Raw genomic sequence first — 18,400 nt, 5'->3', positions numbered from 1 at the left:
GGCTGTAATGCAAACCGGCAGACTCAGTGGTCCCCCCAGGACAGGGGTTAGGAACCACTCAGTTATTAAACTCGGGCTCTAAAATAGCCAGCATTTGTGCAGACTGTGCCTAGTACAAACCACTGTGGAGAAGAGTGCCATCTCTTGCATGGCTTGCGTGACACAGGATTGTGACTAAAGTGATAGAGAGCATTTGGCTATGAAGTGTGATCCTGCAAAAAGAACATTCATCTCTTTGTAAATCTGATGAGATGTAAAAGAAATGTAGCTAAACGTGGAGTTGTTTCTTTCCTGTGGTTAGGTCTGATGCAGATCATTTATAGGTAGCCCGTATTTTCAAAAGTAGGTGGTTTGAGGGTTACTCTTAAAGATAAGATATTGATTCCTGTACTTATGACAACAGTGCTGGATAAAGTGTCCCTGTGCACCCAGGTTGGATCCATGTGATTGAAACATGTTTTCTAAAAATTCACATTTACTTTTATTCAAATAATAATTAAAACAAGCTCTTAAAGTATGACTATTGTGGTAATCACAAATCCTACAATACTAGCCGCAAAAGTGTGTGGCTTTCACTTCCACCATGTGTTTTAAAAATAATAATGCAAGTATGTATAAGGAATTGTGTCATAAACATGACATGTGTTGTCACAAACTTAGTCTTAAGTGAAAGAAACACACAAAACATAAGACAAAGAAAAAAAAACTTTTACTTAGAGTGTGCAAGGAAAAATACTCAAAACAACAACAACCAAATCAAAAGTCTAGACCGCTTTTTGAGCTACTGACTGACTTCTATCAGTAGCTGTTTACAAAGAGACTCTTCCACAGCCTTACATCTGCTCTTGCACATGTTCTAATCTCCACTTGTTGCTCAGTTAAAAGCTTCTTCTCTCTCGTCTCTAAAATGTTGCTACAGACCATTTTCATTAGGCACTGCATCCATCTGTACCAACACAGTAGGAAAGCTGTGCTTCTGATGTTTTTGCTGTATAGCTCTAGGTTCTGTATACTGACTGCCTTCTTATTGCTTGATTATTGACATCTCACTTTGACACTTTTTGCGCTGTTTCTATTCACAGGTGTTTTTGTTGGAGGTGGGATTGACTTTACAGAAATGTAAATCTCTAGACTAGCACTGAGCTGCAGGATCATTGGGTTTCGAAGTCGGGGCACATTGAATTGCTCAGAAGTTCCCTTTGTTGTTTACCTTTTCATAACTTCTGGGAGCCTCAAGACATACTTTGGGAGGTCATTTCTTCATTGTGTTCTCTGTCAAGGAATTGTAAAGAGCTTCCTTGATATGTTTCTTGCATTACTGTGACCAAGTTTTAAGCATTTTCTAGAGCTTTTATAACTTGCCATATGTTTTTTTACCCTGATATGTAGTTTCTTTCTAAGCTTAAATATTGCGTTTGCAATTGAGATCCGAACAACAAACATCTAGTTCCTACATTTTTACCAGTCTGTAACACATTACAGCTGTAATAAATTATGTAACTGTAGATCTCATTACTTGTTGATGGAAAGTGCTACTAATATAGTCTGTACCAGGTTATTCCATGTTTATCCCAGAACAATACAGCCAACATGTCCAAGGCACAGAACTCCAGATGATCAGGACCTGGGATGACAATATAAACTGTTCTGGAATAAAAAAAATCCTTACAGAGAGGAAGATTTTGAAGATAAGAAGACATGAATAAATGACACGCATACCAAACATAAGCTTCTACTGAGTCTGCTGGTAGACTCAGTAAAATGATGCACAACTATGAGTAATATGAAAGTGAAGGGAACCTATGCATGATAATATCTTGTTGCAGAAAAAAGTAAGAAAATACATAGCACTAAAATAAATGTTTTTTTCTCCACTTTGTTGATTTTTCCTTTATCTGCTTATCTGCTTTTCCTCAGCTGGTGGAGCCCCTGACTCCCAGTGGCACGGCCCCCAATCAAGCCCAGCTACGCATTCTGAAAGAGACGGAGCTTAAGAAGGTGAAGGTGTTGGGCACGGGGGCTTTTGGTACTGTGTACAAGGTAAGAGCTCAGTCTCGTTAATTTGATGGACACAGCATTCTCCATTATGACCTCTACTTCCTTTATAGCTGCAAAATACAACATGAAGGAGGTCTACCACACCCTTTTTATAATAACTCTGATAGGCAGTCTTTATAGACAACATACTTTTCAGAAGTACAGGTACTCTAGGTAGACACACCGTCGGAAGCTGTCTTTCTGGTTGGATGCAAATATTTTTATGTGAATAGTGTGGATAACACGACAGCTTTATGAAAAACCTACTTGCAAATGCTGTTCTTTCAAGGGTTATAATGCATTCATAGAAACCTGCGCTTGAATTAATGACATATAATACAACGTGTGACCATGCATTATTCATCCCATATTTTCCTTAACTGTGGAGGAAGTAGAGATGGGTCTGTGTGTGAGAGCATGTCATCCAGGAATTACATGTGCTGTTTTTCTTAATTCCTAGGGTATCTGGGTTCCAGAAGGAGAGTCTGTGAAAATCCCTGTGGCCATAAAAATCCTCAATGAAACTACAGGACCCAAAGCCAATGTGGAGTTTATGGATGTAAGTTCCTTTCTAATACCAAGAAGGTGCTGTCCAGCCTAGTAGGGCTTGGCATTGATGAGTCTTTGTGTCTGTTAAATAAGTGATTTGAACAAGCTAAGCAACCTACAACAGGCATTATAGAAATACCACACGTGTATAAAATTGAAGTGACAGTGATCAGTTAAGGTGAAGCAAAAGAAGATAAAAAATTGAAACATGAAGTCAGAGTATCAGAACGTGATGTGACTCCCGGGTAGAAGAAGTTTAGGAATAGATTAGGAAAACACTGCAACCAACATCTAGGCAAGGTAGGGTTTGTTAGAAAAAATGTGCAAATCCCTCAAAATGAGGAAAGGTACAGTACAGATGTCTCATTAGAATATGTATTTTCCTGCACAGAAGCAATACTTTTTATCTTTCCTGTCTATTCACTGGCCAGCTATGGGGTGGGAGTGTCACTCCTACAGCAGAAGGGCAGCTATTGTATATGCAGTCAGGTCCGGGCAGAAGGAAAAGCAGTCCTTGGCATGCAGTTGCAGCAAGCCCTTTTTACAGTGCCTTCAGAAAGGCACGCAAGACAAGCCAGGCCTGTTATTTATTAAAATGCTTTAGGTCCTTTGGATTCAATTGAGGTGTCAGATACAGCATCATTATCTGTGGTGAAATGCTGCTTAGTGTTCTGCTAATGGTGCTGGTGGCTAGGTGCTGGGGTCTTAAGTCAACTTACAGTACATGGCTGCGTTCAACAGATGGAATAGGCAAGAATATTAATGCATGTGAGTTGTAATGTGTACACTGTATTGACTGTGTAGACTGCACATGAATGTAATTTGATGGATAATGCTATGAAGAATTTAATCACAAAAACACCATTATTTTTTTTTTCATTTTCATCAGCAATCAAACGTTTGGTTTTGCATAGGAGAAATAAATTTGACAGCTCCATTGTTAACGCTGTAGGATAGCAATTGTGTTAGCAGTTAGCAGTTAACCATAATGTTATACATAGTATGTAGGGGTAGTCATTAGGGTACTGTAGGTGTGCATAACTGTCATCTGTTTATGACTTGTTTTGAATTTAATATGTGGCTTTGATGTCTTTTTCAATGTCATTTTAACTCATGCAGCTTGAAATGACCACTAATTTAATCTTCTCTTTTGAAACATTGCTCATGATGAACTGTGTAGTACATAACATCATCATTAATAGCTACAGTATGTATAATTACTGGGTAGCCAATGCAATGCAGTTGCACTTAGAGACAATTGCATTAAGACCCTTTTTCATGACAGAATGTTCTTCTGACACTGGTTTAAAAAGCCAAGCATGCTGATGCTCCACATACAGTACAATACTGTATCTCCAACACAACTCCACACCATCTGCAAACAGCACAAGCCTCCCTTCCATTACCTACAGTACAGTACAGGTCAAAGGTAATGTGTGGCACTGTAATGAATGTATGGTAGATTAGGTACCATGTTAGATATAGGGACTGTGGTTTCCTTGTCCAGTTACTGTACCTTGCTTGCTTTCATTACATCACATAATACTGTATCTTTTGGGAATCATTGTTTCTATCTGGGAGAGCGAATTCATCTGCTGAGAGATAGTCAGCCTTTGCCTAACAGACACACACATACAGTACACTCACCCTCCTCCCCTTGTCTCCCAGGAGCTTGTCAGGCATGTTAATGAAAGCCAGTCTTGCGAGGTGGGGGAGACAGAAGGACATTGACAATAACAGAGTGCATTTTAGCCCAATGAGAATATTAACTACAGTATGGTTGTGTGAATGGCTATCCAACAGTGAAAATTTTGAAGACATCCTCACACTGGCTTTATAATGATTCAGCGTTAAAGAACAAAGACTTATTCTGATTGCTTTTACTGTTAGCAGTAACAGAAGTTGTTACAGCTCTAGTCTTCCCAATCAAATCTCAATGAAATATGTTTCTGTTAGCATTAATATTTTGGGTGTCCTTGCACAAATATTTTATATTGTATTACCTTAACTAATACTACTATATACAGTACTACCTGAATTACTGATGCTGTCCTAAGCATAGTAGCCTTTATAACTGTTCCTGGTTGCCCAGCCACCTACTGTACTTTCAACTGCTTCATAATTTTCTACACTACATTCTAAATAAAATGGGTCTGAAAATCCAATCAAGCTAGAGATGCTGGAGGGGTTTCTGAGATTCAAATTACGTGAAGCTCCAGGCTGTGTGCGGAGTCCCACTGCTGTTGTTTGCAGCGCTGTGTGGAACCGCGTGGGTGATTAGGTGACAAGACAACTGTAAAGTGCAATAATAAAATGTCTTTGAAAGTCCCCGCAGATGAAATTGTCTTGAAGGTATGTTTAATTACAATTTGCATCGTGGCAAGGAAAAAAGAAACCCTCACAGTCCCTTACTGGAGATTCTAGTCTGCCAGTGCCTGGATGCTGCGTCTCTTCTTTGGCACTCAGTAATAATGCAGGGATGGCTACAAGCAGCAGCAGTCTGTCATTAAACTGCTGTGCCAGAGTTCCAATGGGCAGCTATGACAGTAGACAGATTTCAAAGACAAATTCCTCCTCTTCTGTCTTTTTAAAGACAATCTGTCTGTCAATCAAATGCCAGTATCCGTTGGTTGTTCTTTTTCTCTGTAACGTGAGCAGAACTTCTATATGTTCTGAGTTAACTACTCTCCACTTTATTGCTGTTTTGTCTTTTCTTTTGTTTTTGCTATTGGTTTTGCTTGCTACTTCTAAGATGAAGTCTGAACTTTTTTCTTCCCAGCATGTGGGTAAGGGGCTTTCTCGTTGCTTGGTGGGTATGTCTCTGTACATGACATGCCCTACGGTACTGTACATCTGTCTGTCTCTTTCTTCTGTAGGAGGCTCTGATCATGGCCAGCATGGAGCATCCTCACTTGGTTCGCCTGCTGGGGGTGTGTCTAAGCCCCACCATCCAGCTGGTCACTCAGCTCATGCCTCACGGCTGCCTGCTGGACTATGTAAATGAGCACAAGGACAACATTGGATCGCAGCTGCTGCTCAACTGGTGTGTCCAGATTGCCAAGGTAGGGACTATTGCCTCAGTGCTGGCTTCACAACAGACTGGGTGACCTTGTCAGCCCTGTGCTACAGCTCCGAAACTCTCTGGCTTCACATAAAGACATAATGGTCTGAGCAGGGAGGGCAGTGGGTGTTAAAAACTTGACCTTCTTTCTTATTCTCTCAGCCTTATATAGTAGTTTGGGCCACATCAGAGCAACTCACATAAGTGTAATTTATACAGTAAAGTTAAATAAGCAAGAATATTACATTTTCTGTGTATTTCATCTTTTGCATGCTTACTGTAAGTTTGAGTTTCTTTTGATATTGAAATGATCAAGTGGGCTCCTCAGGATCATTGGAGATCTCAGCGTGTGTTGGGCATGAAGATGATAAAGCTATGTGTGCATGCTGTCCTGCTTTGTAAGCTTGATTAGTGAATGTGAAATGAAATTACTTTTCTTTCTTTCTAGATTATTCTCGATTTAAAGGTTAAACTGTGTTTCCAATTGATTTGATGTCATTTCTCTTTAGTTGAGTTGTGTTGTTAAAGACTGGGGCAAAGAAGCGGTCCTTTTTATGTATTTCAAAATAAGACTAAGGACATCCCACTGCACTTTAAGGAATCAACGTTTTTTGATGAAGACGAAAGCAAGGAAGTCGAGTAGTTAAAAAATGAAAGTGCTCTCTTCTGAACACTTTTAAAACACAACCTTTAGATCTTTAAGAATGTTCATATATTCAAAAGTATCCATTTTTAAAACTTGCTAAGTGTTTTTTTGTTTCATACAATATCACTTTTCTTTCACAGTTAATAAGAATACGTTTTAAGAAGTACTCAATTGTTTTGTTTTCTTTATTTAGCTTATTTTGGACTCCTGTGTATGTTTTAAGGACAACCATAATCAGATGTAGAATGAGGCAGATAATTGGTGATTGGGCGAGTGATATAAGATTCATATCTTAAACAACAAAAATAAGGAAGATCTATAGAGCAGTCTGTTACCTGATTTAGTTTCTAATGGCATTTCTGAGCATACTAACAGTAACAGTGTTATATTCCAGATAATACACTCTAAAGTTTCAGATATACTGTATCACCCATCAGGGGAACTTTTAATGAACTCCTCAGCTAGAGAAAAAGCAATTGATACAAGATCTAAGTGTACAAATTTAATGAAGCAAAAACAGAAGTAATATTTATTTGGACTGAATAAGCTCTTGAACACCAATAGTGCAGATGCATATCTTTAGCTAATCTATTTGTTTATTGCATGAATAGCTCATTTCCTAGACTTGACTTTTCCCAGATCAGCGTGAGCTGATTATTTGGGCATGCACTGTGGTGGGTCACCTCACCTTCTATTTCTGTCCTTTTAGTTGCACTTCGGTTGACTGAATGGTTAAATAAACTGTACTCTTCAAATTATTCAGGGCATGAAGAGGAAATGATGCAGCAATGTGAATAAACTCACTGCTATCATTATCTGGTGTAATGTAGCTTCATTTCGTAGTTTCTGTATGTTTTTTCTGGTTTCCTGAATTAGTGGCAGTCACATTTTATGCAAAAGTTGAGAGTCACCACCTTACAGCATTACAAATTTACAAATATTATTTGTAAAGGGCTACAGATTCACAAATATGCACTGCTGGGAATCAGTGCATTTGTCATGGGCATCCCAGTACAAATGGGTCCTAACTGGTCTGGATCTTTCTCTTCTGTTCTGATCTCAATTCATAACTATTTGGAAGTGTTCAAGGATCCCCAATAAGTCTAGACTGATCTGCACTATCCGTCTGATCACAAGGGTCCTGTCCTGTTCCTGTCCACTGGAAATTGATTTCTACCTTGTCTTAGATGGGCAGCAACTCTTCATCACTGAATGGTTTGGGCATTGATTTAATAGCAACGATTAATCACCAGCCTCTGCCCTGGGGGCAACACCACGATCTGCTGGCGTTTCTTTCTCGACGACAGTTGTTCTCAAAACTTTGCAAGTCATTTTGCTATAAGTTTAGCGCTGTTCTCAGGCACAGGTCTTTGGTTTAATTGAGAAATTGAATTGTTTTTTTTTTGTCTTGCTTCCAGTGAATAACGTGGAAAGTGGCTTTTAATCTGTGCTGCTCCTGGGCATTGGCAATGCTAGTTCTGAGGATTACTATTGTGTTTACATGAAGAAATGCAGGGCAGTTGTTATTAGTCATTTAGTAAGCAGAGCATTACATTTAAGATACCCTTCCTATTTGTAATCTTCACCACAAATCTCCTTTCCTATGTAAGAACACAAAAAAGACCATTCAGCCAATTTGGCCCATTTGGTAGTTACTAGTAACTTTATCCAAAGATCTCATCCAATAAGTTCTTGGAAGAAGCCATAGCATTGACCTCACCTACATGACTGGGTAACTTTGTTGCATATTGCCAGAAGCCTTTATGTAAAGAAGATCCTCCTGTTCTCAGTTTTAAATGCACTTCCACATAGTTTACACTTGTGCCCCCTGGTTGGTTTTCCACTGTTCCTTCTGAAGAAATTCAATAAATATCTGCGTCTTCCATGTATAAAAATACTCAGATTTACAAAACCTTCATTGTATACAGTAGGTATTAAATGAGAATGACTAATTTAGGAAATTAAACAGCCTTTATAAACAACTGTTCATAATACACTTAGAGATTCATAATACCTGGGCTTAACACCTTCACTTGACCTGTAGTTAGATTTCTTTTGAGTGAGAATCAAAAATTGCAATGCTGAGCAAAATGATAACAATGTAGGCTTTTGTAAATTTTGCCCTGTAACCATCCACAAACTGCAATGGAAGTTCAATTTAATAGAAAGATAGGGTTTCTGTAAGGTAGAAAAAGAGGTTATATAAATATAAAAATAGCATTGGAGTTCCCCTTTAAATAATCTCTGATAAACTCTTTTTGTAACCAATGTACAGTATACATTACAGGATATTATTTTCCCAAAATGTGCCATTATATCCAGTTATTTTACTCTGGAAGGGCAATCATGTTGTACTGTTCCTGCTTAATTTCAACTCGGCTAATAACTTTTTTAGTCATTTCTTTTAAATATATTTTTTCTTTGCCTCCAAAGACAATATCCAATAATGGATAGCTAATCTAGAAGGGCTTAATGTAGCTTCCGGTCATTTCCTTGTGCAAATCAGTTTCCATCACTGAGCAAACACATATCTCCTGAAGTGATTAGACGAAGCCCACGTTCTTTGATGTCCTCTTTCTGTCTCTGTGATTGCAGTTTTTTCTTTGCTCCCCATCTGGAATCCAAATGAGAGGATCCTTGCTGACTGGTTGATTTCCAGTCTTCTGAATCCCTTCCCCTCTTTGCAGAAGAAAAAAAGAATCTGTGCGAGAGAACACAATTCACATTCCAGGCTTGCCTTGCATAAAATTGTAAAAACAAATCTGCTTCTTTTTTTCATTGCATCATTCACTTAGATAGATAAGACTTTATTGATCCCGTAGGGAAATTGATGATTTACTTACACAGGTGAATCAATTGAGAACACATTTCCTTTTTCCAGGATGACCTGGCCAGGAGTTTTACACAACTGCATTACAGAAATAAAAACAGTGAATGAAAAAAGTTCAGCTTATACCATAACAGGACATACCTCAACTGGACATGACAGCACTAACAAGTTCAAGCATTAATGATTTAGCCATTCAGCTCAGAATGCCCTGAGGTTCAAAAGTCAATAATTTAAAAATAACTGGGCAAATAAATCCTCTTATTAGCAGAGGAATGGTGAAATGAGTTGCATTCCCCAACAATAGTTGTTCACGAATGTTTTAATTTGATTCTTTGATACCAGTATCGTAAACAGGAAGATTGTACAGACAGGAAGGAGATTTCCTAATTAAAGTTCTGCAAGTTAGCTTAATCTGTTGAAGTGTTTGTCCAGATTTCACTGAAGGCCAGTCAATCATTGAGTAAAGTTTATAATGAAGAATGTGATAGGGGAAAATTATGCTCTCTTAGTGATTTGAACCTTTCACTCTATTTCACCCAGTCTTTTTTCACCACATCTACTATATTCATATTTAAAAGCACGGCAAAACATTTGACCTTTATTGAATAAATTGAATCTATAATTGACTGACTGTTGCACTACATTTCTTTGAAGTTTTTCTACTTCTGTCAGTATCTTCACTCTTAAAATGTTACAAGAGCACATCCACTTATAGGAAATAGTAATAAAATAAAATAACATGGTCCATGGGCAGACATACAGTAACTGTAAATGTGTGTTTGAAACATTAATTATTTAATATTGCTGTTGTATTGTTAATTTTTTTTATTCATATAATTTCCTATGTTTTCATGGTTTCCATAAAAAATATTTATGACAGAAGAAATATAGTAGTTCTTGGAATTGAGATTAGATATTGATTCTTTTTCAACCTCATAATTTGTAGAGAAAGCACAGGGAGACATTGCTGGAAGAATGCTTCATGCAGTTCGACAGTAGGGAGTGATTGTTGGAGAGGTTAAGAGTATTACGGTAGTCTGAGGAATGTCTGGTTTATCAGTTTCTTTATAAAATATGTTGTTTTGTGAGTTAAGCAGGTCTCAGTGTGAGAAAGTAGCTTAGTGCTGAGTTCACAGAATGGGAACTAGGAGGATTTAGGCAGATAAGCCCAGACAATTTCCAATTACTGGACAGGATCATGCACAGTAATGGATGTAGTAAATTTAATATTTTGCCAGATTTTAGGATTGAGGAAATGATGAATGGGTCACATCAGAGCCATGTACTACAAAGCCAAACTATTGTCTGCGCAGAATAAAGATATCTGCACCAGTATATTGTAATGCATATTCTTAATACTTAAGATTGTTTCCGTTTTGTCTTTTCTATCATTTTATATGATTATTCTTAGCAATTGCAGTGCAGTTGCATGAAAAGATTAATATCATCATACAGTATGTGTGCATATTCTTCCTAGACCACAATGGAAGCACCTTGTTTTTTCTACAAGTATGTCGCAGTACTGTGGCAGATGTGTTAATAAACAGATGGGAGTCGACATGGAACCAGAAAGCCGGTGCATCAGGGCTAGAGCAAGGGTGACGACATTAAACATTTTACTTCTCCATGACGATGTTAAATGTCTTAAAGCAGGCATAGCGCACATGATGAAACTGCCTTGGCAGTGTTGACAGACAGCAGATCAGTCAGAATTAAGTCCAAGGAACCCTCCTACTCTTGAATATTACCTTGTGAAAATGCTCTTTTGTCACCTCAATGTTTGGATTGTGTGTACAAATTGGTTGTTGGAGCATTGAAAAGGAGATTTTGGTCAGCAGTGTTTGGTCTCCTACACTGGGCCACTATCAGTCTGGCGGGCAGGCCTGGACTAACCCCTCCACCCATACAACAGGAAAATCACTAGTGGCATTTCATCATCTGGAGCACAGTGACAGCCAAGAATTAATACGAGAAAGAGAAGCTGCTCCATTTCTCACCTAGCCAGCTCCAGAATATATATAAATAGGCACGGAGTCGCCCCCAGGCCAGACTTCGTTTACGGATAGGTCACACAGAATGGATGAGAATAGGGAGTGTGGGGATAATGTTGACTAATGCCATCGGTCCCGGTGCCACCCAGCACATCTCAGTGACATTTAAAAGATATAATTCAATATCTTCAAATTGAACAACTGTTTGCTCCAAAATATTTCTACTTAAGCTGGTTGTTTTTTTTTTTTTGTGACTTTCTACAGACAAGTCCGTCCTTTGAGATCAGGCTGTGACATTACTGTGATTAGGGTCGGATGTGTGAGACATGGCACTATAGCATCTGTCACGTCCTGCTTTCGGTAGTGTTGTCTCCTATTCATGAAAGGTTCTGCAGTGATCTTATACACTAAACACTATAGCAGCCCCGTCCTGCCCTGTACTCTGTATGAAAAAGTGATCCAGTTTTCCTAAGCCCTTGTTGCCTCACTTGTACATAGAATTGGAGATTACTGATCTCAATTGGAATGCCTGTGCTACTGTAAGTCATTTTAAAACATTTGACCCTTTTAAAATAATATTATTAAATTCGGATTAATATTGTTCGTATTTATTTTATTTTTGTCTTAATATATTGCCTTCAAAACCATAAATAAAAAAATATGGTCATAAAAAGCATCACGCAAGGATGAGCCTTTGGTGGAAAATGGAAAATGGATTTGTTGTGTTTCATTTGGTAGTGGAAATGTATGATATTTTGACTTCAGGTTCAGCGTCACGGGAGCCGGTTGTTTTAAGACCCTATGCGTGACGGTATAATCCGGAAGTGTCTGGAGAAGCACATCAGGGAAGAGACAGCGAGGTTAGGCTGGGTCGACAGATGGGGGACGGTGACGGTGGTGATCCGGTGCAGAGGGAAGGCCGAGGCGACAAATCCAATGAAGTCCAGAGGGATGGTTAGAGCACAGTCCAATGTCTATTGCCGAGAGGTCCATCCGAGACAAACAAAGGAACAGGGAAGTAAGAACACGGAAGGGTAAAACCATAACGAGGCAAGGAGCTCCACGCCCTGGACTCAGAGCTCAGGACGTCTGGGGATAAGGCCTTGCCTGAGCCCGGTGGATAGGCGGGCCTTCAGATGTCCGTCTTCCAAAGCTACGGGCTTAAATAGGGAAAAAGAAACAGGTGAAACTAATAAACTAAGATGAATACAGAAAAGGGTAGGAGCGCCCTCTAGAGGAGGGATGACGACCGTGACATTCAGAATCAGCCTTCCATTTATAGTTCTGGATGTGGAGCTGCAGTGAGTTACTGTACTGTCAGTCAGCTGTAGCTGATATTGTTTTACACCTCAGCCAGAGTTAATGGTCACCCGTGTAGTGTGCTGCTCTAGGGTGTGTTAGTGATTTTTTTTTTATGTTTAGAGGTACACCGTCCGCGTTTTTCTGCATATGTTTTTAATTCACAAAATTAATGTTGTGTTGAAGATGTTAACATTTGAAGCCATGGTCTGTCTAAATGAGTGAGGGGTTCATGGTGGAGGTAATAAACAAAAGACAGCATGCTTTCCTGTATCTGAAAAGGAAACCCATCTCCCTGCCCTCAGCGGGACCTATGTCAGCCCAGATTACAGCTCTCAGAATTAAACATGTCTTCCATTAGAGACCCAACAGGAGTGCGTCTATTGATTAGTGAAAAGAAGCCACAGTTGCCTTTCCATGATGGATGCCACGCTGTAGAATACTAAGTAGCAGCGCATTCTGGGGGACCCTTACTTGTGCTTTGTAAACTTTCCAGTGGCTCTGTGAGACAGCTATTTGTGTCTGGCTGTGAAAGCAGATGGATAGGCAGGCTGGGTTTCTGTGTCACCAGCTATTTTTTGTGTGGTGTGGCAGGTTTTGTTTTCTGAACCTCAGAACTCCTGCATGAGGGGTTCAATTCCAGTCAACTTGACGGCATCCCTACTGGAAAGAATGAGATCAGTTTATCCTTGGGTTTCATTTGTACCTCTTCATCAGACAGAATGTGCCGAGCGTTTACTAAGGTATTGGAAAAAGAAAATTGTCAAGCGGGAATGAAAGAGATTTCCTTTTTGACACTGCTGTCTCCCAGAGGAGCTTGCCTGGTGTATGAACTTTTTTGTAAACATTTACTGCTGAAATTGAATTAACATTAGTTAATGAAATCCTGTAGTCTTTGCTTCTTTTTGTTTCTTTCCTGTCTTCTGTTTGCATTTTGCATTTTGCATTTTGGTGAAAAGCTTCAGGAGCTCAATATCTGGTTTCAAAGCGATCCATCTCTTCTTCTGTCATTTCATGTTACTGAAGTGCCTGTAAGACCTAGCAAGCATGGAATTGATATGTCATGTGTCAAAGTGGAAAGACATTTGAGTAATTATTCACAGTTATTTACAGCACTGGAAGTGTTTACCTCCTGAATGAGATGCCTGTTAAATCAAATCTGTTTTATTTGAAGCAGGAGAAAAATGAAAAAAACGTCCGAAAAAAGATTGTCCCTTCCACACCAATAACCAGATCTTGTCTTCTTTGAATTGTTGTGAATCGAACCTGATGGAAAGATTAAGGGGAATTATGCCAAAAGACGAAAAAGAACAGCTGTGGTGCTATGGTTAGAAATCCTTCTGATTTATACATTAAGATTACCTTAAAAAATGTGTGTTAGAATGCTCAGGAAATGTAAAGCTTTTCAAACAAGAGATGAGGCTTCTTATTGAAAGAGAACTTTAGACTTTTTTTATAAATGCAATTACTGTAGCTTGGTTTGTTAGGCATTTAGAAAGCTGCTGGAAGAGGTGTTAGTGGGACCAGTAGGGGGCGCTCACCCTGTGGTCTGTGTGGGTCCTAATGCCCCAGTATAGTGCTTGGGACACTATACTATAAAAAGGCACCATCCTTTGGATGAGATGTAAAATCCTGACTTTCTGTGATCATTAAAAATCCCAGGGATTTCTTGAAAAGAATTGGGGTATTATGCCATTGTCCTGGTGAAATTTCCTAGTGGTTTTTACCAATCACAGGCTCCTAATAATCCCCATCTATGAGTTGGCTTCATCACTCTGTTCTCTTTCCCACTGATAGGTGGTATGTGGTGAGCGTAATGGCGCACAGATACTCCACCCCACCTTGAGCCATTAGGATGTAATATTCCTCACTCCAGGTCCTGGAGAGCATTACCTCTTGTGTAGTGTGACGCAGGTGTCGGAGGTGAAGTTCGGCAGCAGGAGGGGGTGTACAGTCTCTGCGTCTCTGCCAGTGGCCTGTGCCATCACCATCGTCTTGTCCTAATCGTCTCTGCTGTCCTGCAGAGAGGGAGGCTGAATCACTGCGTTAAACCCCTTTGAACAGGCTCCCTCAAATTACTTTCATCCAGCAGGACCTCAAATCTGACAGTGACTGATATTAATAAGCCAGCCAGGGAGACCAGCTAATCAGCTAAAATCCATACTAACCACATGCTACAGAATAAATCCCCAAAATGCAGATTAGTTTTTTTCTCTGTTATTTATTCTGTTTAATTTTGGTTCTTTAATTACAATGTGAATGCAAAACACCAATTGATTTTGTTTTATAATCTTTGCATATTCGTATTTTGAAATGAAAATCAAAATTCAGGCCTCCTTTTCACTGTACATTAAACTTACTCATTTTGTAAAAATGTAAAAAGTATTTTTTTTAATGATCTGTCCTTTGGACATTTAATAAAAGACGGTTTGGATGCCCTGAAGAATAAGCTAATTATTTTACTGTATAAAACAGTTGGGTTGTACAATGATACAAATGTTTTCCTCCTGTACCACAGTGCTGCCTTGGCAATCAGCTTGTAAACAGTTAATGCAAGATTTTTATTTCTCGAATAGTGCTGCAATCTATTAACTGATTTGTAATACATCAGGTAATAGGTTATTATGCCAATTGAAAATGAAGTGGGAATGTCAACAATTTAGTTTTAATTCATTTTCAATTATCCGGGTGTCAAAATCAACTGAATGGGAGACAGAACTTAATGGCATTGACCTGGGCTGAACTGCATTGACAGCCAGCCCCATTTTGTGCATGACACTACTGTGTGATGGGTGCAGGGAGATCTTTCATTTCTCACTCAAGAGATGGTTGGGAGTGAGAGGGGAGGGGAATGGACAGAGTGGGCTCTGTGCTCTACACTGCTCCAAGAAAGCCTTTCTTCCTTAGAGAAAAACCTTTTTAATTTGGGAATAAACTTAAAATGTTTGAAAGTGTAAGCAAATACAGGAGTTACTGCAGACCCTAGTTCTGCAGTCTCCTTGATTATATACATAAATAATTCCTTGCTGAACGGAAAAGGAATTTCATTTCTTGTGGTGGTTATGGTTCTTAGATTGGGTTGATCATGTCAGGTACACTCCTACAGTATGTACAGTATATGTTTTCACTTTGCCAGATATTAAAAGTGTCAGTATACTGAGGGAGCTGTTTCAATGCTCTCTCATTGCTTTTCAGTTCTAAAATTTTGGATGACATAAAAAAACATCATTTGCAGAATATTGTAAAGATATTGTTTGCTGTCTTAGAAAACGTGCATGGCTCTGTCTGTGTCTGCAGCAGAAAAGATGGCATAATTTAACCTCCTTTGCAATAGTGTTTTCTAGATCTCTCTTGGCCTTCTAGTATCTTTTTAGAAGTGCTTGCAATTTATTTTACCCAACATCTTTTTAAACTTCTTAGACTTATTTCAGATCCATGTTCAGTGATCTTATTTAACAAAATAGCCTGGGTTAAGAAATTTACTGGAATATTTGTATGCATTCCAAAGATTTTATTAGTGTGAATCAATCATTTTCTCTTTCTCTTCTTTAACGTGAACTTTTGTCTTCAAAACATGATGCCACAGCAGTTAATTGCTCTGAAGTTGTTCTGGGTTTTTCTGAGTCCTCTTCAGTTGACATGCCGTTGTCACATCACTGCAATCAAGGAATATTTTGGTAGTATTGTAATGATATTTCAATGTATTAATTACATTTATTAATCTAAGAAAAAATTGACTTTCATTAAAATTGTATTTTCTCATCTTCCCTGCATATATTATGTATGATGGAGCAGTAATCTCCAAGATTCTTATTTAATACTTGGAAACAGACGTTTTATTTTTCTTTATTGAAAGGATCATGGTATTCAACAAGCTATTAACTTTTCATGTGGGAGGACCATACACTCAGTATTAGTAAAATTATCACTGAAGCTCTTCTGTGAGTATGATTGCAGACTTGGCTGGGTATCCACTTTGTGTTTGGAACAGACCTCGTTATTCATGTGCATAGTACACACGCAGGCTTACACTCCTCTGGGTTCTGGAGATTGTACCTTTTGCCACAGCAGAACTACTGTATTGCTTGTTGAGCTCTGTGGCTCAGGTGCATAGAGGAATGATTGAAATGGCAGTTTTTGTGCGGGATCCAACCAGGAACATTACAAGCACACTACAGTACTACAGTTGCAGAGATTTGTACCACTTCTTAACTACTGCTTGTGGTGAATCATGAGTGTTCAAGACAGTTCGAATATGTGTCACTGAAGAAGAACTATATAAAAAACTTTATTCATAACATATAAGTTTGTAAAGATTTTCACATTTGCAGCATTATGAATTGAAACGATGACTAAACCTGCCTGGCTTACCTTGAACTTTCAAGTCTTTTGGTTTTCTTGTGGAAACGCAATTCTCTGCATGACAACTTGATCACCACTTTCCCATTCGACGGGGAAAATGTGTTCCAAGGGAATGAAGACTTATGTTGTCTGCATTCTGCAGATTTTGCTAGAACATTGTTTAACGTTTAGACATATTTGTTCCTGCCCTACTTCGGACTCAAAAGCCAAAGACGTCTGCAGACTGTGCTCAGCCTTAAGCACACCAGACAGTAGTAGTGCACCAGAGATAAAGAAATGAGTAATTTACCTGTGTGCTTTACTGCCCCTTTTTATGTCCAGGTATTTAATAGGAACGCTCCTACACTTCTTTTATACATAAATTAGGACAATATTTATCTTTCAGACCTGTAATTAAGGCCTATTATTCTTAATCGTCATTAGCATTGCTGCCTCATAGCGACTGGGCCCCTAGTCCCTGGGGTTTTATCTGTGTGGGGTTTGCCTCTTCTCCCCATGTTCATGTGCATGACCTCTGGGAGGCATAATACTGTATGTAAGCAATGTATATGCATTTTAACCATCAAATACAATATTAGAACTATGGGATAAAACAAGATTCCTAGTGTTGGATATTTTTATCGGCTTCTTGGAAAATTGTCCCTGGTTTGAGTGCGGGAGTGTTTGTATCTGTGTGTGTCCTGTGGTGGACCGGTGTCCCATTCAGGGTTTATCCTGCCTTGCGCTTGTTGCTTTCCAGGATAGGGTCTGGCTCCCCAGTGGCCCTGTATTGGATAAAGCAGTCATTAAATGGATGGATGGATTAAGTTACAGGCTGCCGTCCTGTACTTTGTCAGTTAGGTTTGGGAAAGGCATCGATACATCTGAGCACCTTGGTTCTGGGATGCCAGGATGCATACAATAATAGGAGCATGCTGGCTCCAGGATAGTCCCTGAAGCTCAGTGCAGTATAATTTTATTTCTGTAAACTAAAGAAACAGATGAGGTACTTAACAGCAACATGGAGGTACAGCAATTCTTTGCTCTAAACCTTCCATAAAACTTCCATCTGTTACTGCATTATTATTTTTTGTATTCAGACAGTCTTCATATCTCTCTTATTTCTTGAATTTTAAAACAAACGTCATGAACCATTCTGCTGTTTGAGTTGAGGCTGGATGTGCTCCTGTGTTGTTTATTCATTGAGGTTGGTTTTGTTCCTGTGTTGTTTACTTTTTGGAGTTTTTTTTCTTCTTTTTTTACTTTTTGTTATCCCTTTTAAAATGTCCCCCAAAGACATTACAAATAAACAGTTTCAAGCAATCACCTTTTCAGCACTGTCAACACAACAGAACTGACTCACTCTTTGTCATTGGTGGCTTCTTACAGGCACTTTTACGGTGTGTTTAGAGAGATTGAGCTTTAACTTTTGACTGATTTAAAACATTTATCTCCTTTATCGATGTTCTTTTTGAAGACAAAGCACAATGACTGAATAACCTTAATAATAATAAAGAAGTCACTCACTCCACTCTGAATGTGTCCCCAGTTTTTTTCAACTTAAAGTCTACACACTGTTTAAATCAGTGACTGAAACTGATGCAGTAACTTCTTTCAGGGTTTAAGTGTTGTAGATGTAGAAGCAG

The 18,400-nt window shown here is 38.8% G+C and overlaps 1 protein-coding gene across 1 annotated transcript in view; it reads left to right on the top strand.

Annotated features, from left to right (window-relative positions):
• Positions 1-18,400, top strand: part of LOC148649289 (receptor tyrosine-protein kinase erbB-4-like) — a 372,283-nt gene that overhangs the window by 306,121 nt on the left and 47,762 nt on the right. The window contains exons 18-20 of the mRNA XM_088605758.1: positions 1,918-2,040; positions 2,498-2,596; positions 5,463-5,648. Coding sequence (XP_088461884.1) covers positions 1,918-2,040; positions 2,498-2,596; positions 5,463-5,648 — 408 coding nt within the window. The remainder of the gene's footprint in view (positions 1-1,917; positions 2,041-2,497; positions 2,597-5,462; positions 5,649-18,400) is intronic.

Source organism: Lepisosteus platostomus, chromosome 14 (assembly GCF_059453375.1).
Source record: "Lepisosteus platostomus isolate fLepPlt1 chromosome 14, fLepPlt1.hap1, whole genome shotgun sequence".
Classification (NCBI taxonomy): domain Eukaryota; kingdom Metazoa; phylum Chordata; class Actinopteri; order Semionotiformes; family Lepisosteidae; genus Lepisosteus; species Lepisosteus platostomus.
The sequence above is the reverse complement of the archived record's forward strand: the minus strand, read 5'-3'. Positions and strand labels throughout refer to the sequence as shown.